The sequence below is a fragment of the Pyxicephalus adspersus genome, chromosome 4 (assembly GCF_032062135.1).
Source record: "Pyxicephalus adspersus chromosome 4, UCB_Pads_2.0, whole genome shotgun sequence".
In the NCBI taxonomy this organism is placed as follows: Eukaryota; Metazoa; Chordata; class Amphibia; order Anura; family Pyxicephalidae; genus Pyxicephalus; species Pyxicephalus adspersus.
This window is the reverse complement of record NC_092861.1, coordinates 121,663,502-121,669,092: the sequence shown is the minus strand read 5'-3', so window position 1 is coordinate 121,669,092 and position 5,591 is coordinate 121,663,502. Positions and strand designations below refer to the sequence as shown.

The 5,591-nt window shown below is 37.9% G+C and overlaps 1 protein-coding gene across 1 annotated transcript in view; it reads right to left on the bottom strand.

Moving 5' to 3' along the window:
- Positions 1–5,059, bottom strand: part of PAX1 (paired box 1) — a 65,811-nt gene extending 60,752 nt beyond the window's left edge. Inside the window, exons 1-2 of the mRNA XM_072410266.1 lie at positions 4,938–5,059; positions 4,569–4,599 (exon numbers count right to left, since the gene is read on the bottom strand). Coding sequence (XP_072266367.1) covers positions 4,569–4,599; positions 4,938–5,059 — 153 coding nt within the window. The remainder of the gene's footprint in view (positions 1–4,568; positions 4,600–4,937) is intronic.
- Between the last annotated feature and the right edge of the window lie 532 nt (positions 5,060–5,591).

Genomic DNA, 5,591 nt, shown 5'->3' with positions numbered 1-5,591 from the left:
TACAGATATTTAGAGCGAGTGGCTGACATCACTGACTGTGCTTTGTCAATGTCTAAACAGAAGTGGAGGACAGAGACACAACACGTTATGACAAAATGTTTATTTGTTATACCAGTCCAGTTGACATTGGCGGGTATGAATAGCCAATTTAGCATGTTACCTGAAACAAGTCTGGCAAACAAACACCCAAAGTAAAGGGACAACAGGGACTGCAAATCCTTACAATGATGGCACCGTGTGTTAGGCCTAAAAGCTACATTTAAGAGGTTTAGACATTCATTTAAATTGTTCTCAAACCTTGTGGTCTTGTTTCCTGTATAACAGGGCCCATTCATTATTAATGACACAAAAAAATGTCAAGTAAGACCACATTTCACCCCTTGTGTTAGATGGAGCTGTGATAATTCATCTTGTGAACACAACATTTTCTGAGAAGATCACAATCATTCAGGGATTTTGCTTTCCGTAATCCTTTACTTGCTAGACACCAAGAAGGATCTGAACAGCTGTTGTATTATGCTGTTTATATACACAATATACATTGCTGCTTTACACATTGTATTCTATGTAAAGTTGGTTGCCTCTAAACAAATAGTAAATGGAAACTCTGAAAGTCCAGGAAGCATTTTGTGCAGTCACGCGATTCGAAAATCAAAACAATCACAAGTCAGAGAATAACATACATGATCTATGTTCTCCATAACACCTCAATACTTCACAGCTTTGATCCTGCAGGGTCTGAACATGTTACTACAGTGCATTTATTCAGAATGTTATGAAATAAAGTAAAAGTTAAATAAAACAAATGTGCCTTTTTCTTGCTTGTACTGAGCCTGATTTATGAAAGCTCTCCAAGGCTGGAGAGGATACAGTTTAATCGGTGTAGCTGGGTTATCCAGCAAACCTAGAATGGATTTCTTTAAATACATTTGCTAATTGCTCGCAAATATTTTAAATCCTGGACCGGATCCACTCCAGGTTTGCTGGATCACCGAGCTTCACTGATAAAAGTGTATCCTTTTTAGTTTTGGAGAGCTTTAATAAATCAGGACCACTGTGCAAAAAAAAAACTCTCCTTTTCGATAAAACAAAATAAAATGTACTGGTTTCGGGTCTGGCTTTACCCCCCTCCAGATCCAATCCTGAGAAGTTAGGCTAAATAGTATTACAATTCAGAGCAGCCTACGCAGAGCAAGCAATATTGTTGTTGTGAGTCCTCCCCAGCAGTTCATATGCACCTTTTCTGACACTCTCCCACTGCTTCGTTCAGCTCCCAGGAACAAAGAAAATAGTTATAGAGGAGCTTATGACTTAGGTTTAGTTCAGATGGGCAGTGAATTTAAGTTACAGTTACTGCTTTCTCATGTGAGCCATGCCTTGGTTAAGATGGTATATGTAGCATCTAACTATTGACCAGCCATAGGAAATGCATTGCACTACCCACTGTGCAATGTTCGAACACTGGTTTGTTAGTAACCAGCACAGTGGTTGGGGTAGGGGAGTGGCTGGCAAGGTACCAACTACTGGGAGCCATCGGAACCCATCCCTTCCTAACACTTATCTGACTTCTACTATGCTAACTTGAGCTATGTACACACACTTGATTACTGTCATTGGAAATAATCTTTCACGAATGTATTCAGTGGCAAACGTCTGAAAGATGAATGAATGAGCGCTGTACATGCAGTGCTTTTTTGCACTATGGAGAGGGAGAATGAGCAAGCGACACCCTGCTGCCCTCTTTTTTCTTTACGTCCATGGCGGTCGTTCATCTGTGTCATTCATGGATCGGTCAGGACATGATGTCAGATTCTAGTCCGAGACCGATAGCTCGTATCAGGCGAGAATAATCTGATGTGTATGTACCCTTATCATTACTCTATATGATAGCTATGGGGCAATCATCAGCCATCAGAGTTCTCACATGGCAAAAGACAATGGCCTTCTCTAAAAGCTACAACCTAAGCCCAAAAAAAGCAATACTCAAGCTTTTGGCAGCTAAACAGAGTACTGGTGGAGCAAACAAACAAGGATAAGTGTGTGGTAATGGGGACCATTGCATTAAACTGAATCTGTTGCTGTGCCCTTCATTGGTAATGAACAGGTTCACTTCAAAGGTGGGGATTTAAATTTAAAATAAAATCCAATTACAGACTGGTTCTCTTTTTTTTAAACTATAATAATGTATGAATTGTCTCGTTTCAACACACAAAAAAATTGTTTTATTTTTATGTAATACTAACCTGTTCAAACCAAGACAGAGCTAAATTGCAAAATCTTGTTTGATCATTTGAAATCCTGTCTCAAGTACTACGTCTCCCAAAAGTTAATTGTCCATAATATAAGAGCTTAACATGCACCTTCAAAAAGCTTTGTACCTTGTCTAGGCTTATCAACTCTAGAGCCGAGAAAAGCTTCTTCTCACTAGGAGGTAGAGAAATCAAAGGATGATATTCGTCATATAGAAGATAATTGTCATTTCATTATATCATGCTTTTAGTATTTGATTAATCAATGAAAGATTACAAGGTGAGATTTTTCAGCATGATAATGACATACCACACTTGATGAATGTTTCACTAAAATGAGAAATGTGTAGCATAGCCACAGCTGTGGTAATAATACATACATCATAGTGATAGAGCTGTCTAAATAATGTCCATTTATATAGTCTTTTACTTAGTGACTTGCTGAAGCAATAAATAATATATTTTAAATTGTATTAAATGTCCCAATAGGTCTAACTCATACCTGACCATACACTGGGGGTATGTTTCAAAACATACCATCAGACACTTTTCTCCTTGCTTATGGTTTTTAGTCTTTTTACTTACACTGAACAGTGCATGCTCCAAATATTGTAGAGTCCAGTTCTATTCCCAGCACCACCTAGAATAGTCCTAGATACTGGGAAAATGTAACGTTAGTGGCCGAAGAGGATCACAGTGAGAAAAACAGTGAGAAACACATCAAAGATCCAATGTAAAACAAAAAAAAAAAACCTAAACATACAGTATACTATTTCAAAGTACCTTGAATACTCTTTATAGCTTTTGAATGGTAATTGCTTTTGTGCCTGCCCAGAACACAATACAGGTAGTCCCCGGGTTAAGGACATCCCACATATGGACGCCTCCTAGATACGAACAAGCTTCCCTGCTGTTGTGTTAAGAATGGAGGCTTGAAGGGGGGAGGGGGCTCTTTGCATGACTTGCAGAAGAAATTTTTTGCTAAACACAGCTGAGATTGTTGGTGATTTTAGGGGGTGAGCCTTTTGCAGCCTCCTGTAACTCTTTAATGACCAAGACAAACTCTGAAGTTGTTCTTTTTGCATATCAAAGCACAGCTTGCTCCAGAAGTTAATGAATGTCTAGGCTCCATAAAGATTTTTTTTAGCTTTGTTTGTGATTAACTCACAGTGAGGATTTTTTACAGTAACTGACACCATGCTGCCTAATAATATGTTGAAACAAACATCTGTCCTAATTGTATTTATTAAAATAATGTACCTGTTCCGACTTACAAATTCAACTTAAGAACCAACCTCCTATCTCGTATGTGACCCAGGGACTACCTGTATATACATGCATGCCTAAATATATATTGTGAAGAAACTAGAATTATTTTGTTGATTGGTGAAAAAAATAATACTCCAGCCTCTAGTCTACAGTACATTTTTTCATTGCTAAACCTTATCCCAAAGGCTTAAATGCTTGTATTGGATACTCATGACTGAAACTGATGAATAGGTATTAATATTAAACTTTATTTAGAAAGCTCCAACATAATGCAGTGCTGTACATTAACCACCTTGCAGTTAAGCCCGACCTTCGCTCGGGCAAAAAAAAACTGCAAGGATGGTTAAGCCCGAGATTTTGTACATCCATACTTATTATTTTAAATATGTAAACCTAAAAACAAAACTAAAATACATTTGAGGTAATGATGAGTGAGGTAGATGATCATTAACAGGAGAGACCTCTAGTGGCAGCTTGTGGAACTGTCAAAACATCATGACATAAAAACATAACAAGGCCCACTTTTATATCAATCCAATATTATTAATATCATAACATATGAATAAACATATGCAAATATATCACATATTAATAATAATAATATAATAATAATAATTAAAAACCGTAACCATCACATCAACCACTACTTAAACTGTAAGGCTTTGTTTCAAGAAGAGATTGTACAAAACTTCCTGTGGCTAATTCACAACCCTTGTAAGTGAATGGCTGCCCCTGATATACTGAGTGTGACTTTCTGCATATATTTACATTTAAATCTACATTGATATGTTTGCTGGTGCATCCTTGCTCTGTTGTTTGCTAAATTCCTAATTGTTGTTAAAAGACTGAGTAAAGCCTGTAATGTGAAGCATTTAGGGCATCATAATTTTTACAGTAATAAAGAGGAGTTCCGGGGGTTGCCTATAAATAGTATAGAGATAAAAAGATGGCAGGACATATATGTGGGGCGAATAATTGAGATACTGTTTTTTTTTCCTGGTGTTTGGCAAAGTAACATTATTGTGGACTTCCACAAATGCATGTACTTACCTTCTTTTCAATGCCCATTGGTCCACCCAGCCTGTAGGAGAGACAAAAGCCTTGTGAAAGTTGTCCAATGTGCGGTTCATACAAAAATGGGCTCCTCTGAAACAGCTCCTATTGGACCATTGCTGTCACATGGAGCAAGCCAAAGGCTCCTCACCTTGGGAAAAAATAAATTTTTAATATGTTCAAATTTAAAGTGGAACTAAGCCGAAAACAAAAATATTACATTTACCTTTATTCCTGCAGGTCCCTCGATAGCGATGGTCCTTCCCGCCATCCGGTCACATGTCTTCCTGTAATTCATCTTCGCCCGGGCGACAGGAGGAAGCCAGGAGGAAGCGCCAGGTGCCGCCATCTACATCCTTCACTTACTTCTTCATCCTCGGTCTTCTTGGCAGGATCTTCCATTGTACAGGTCCGAGTTCAGGTGACAAAGCCTGCTGTAAAGGGGAAAAAAGAGAGTCGATCTCACTGTTCTTGTGTGAGATCGGCATCTTTTTCCCTTAACCTCCTGGACAGTTCATTTCTGTTCAGATTTATATGTCTAAAAGCGGTACAGTGTTTTTCACGAAAATTTATTTTACAGTAAATTATAGTAGTATGAGTATAATAAAGTTTGAAACACAAAATCATGTCAAAATATTTAAATTAAATAAATAATAAAAAAAAAAGATAATAAAATTTGACATGATTTTGTGTTTTAAACTTTATTATATTCATACTATTATATTATACTATAAAACACATTTTCATGAAAGACAATGTACTGATTTTAGACATATAAATCCAGTGTATTGCATTCAATACAGTTATTTTGATTTGAGTTACTTCATATAATTTGAAAATCCCGCTGTGCCCCTAGCGTCGACTGTACGTGATGGGGAGGGTAATAGAAAAAATGCCCCTTCTGCGCATGTCTGAGATCTCGGGCATGCGCAGAAGGAGCACCCAGAGCCTCCAGGGATGCCTGACATAGGTATCCTGGGAGGCTCTGCGCTCCCATCCAGTCTAGGCCAGGGGTCAGCC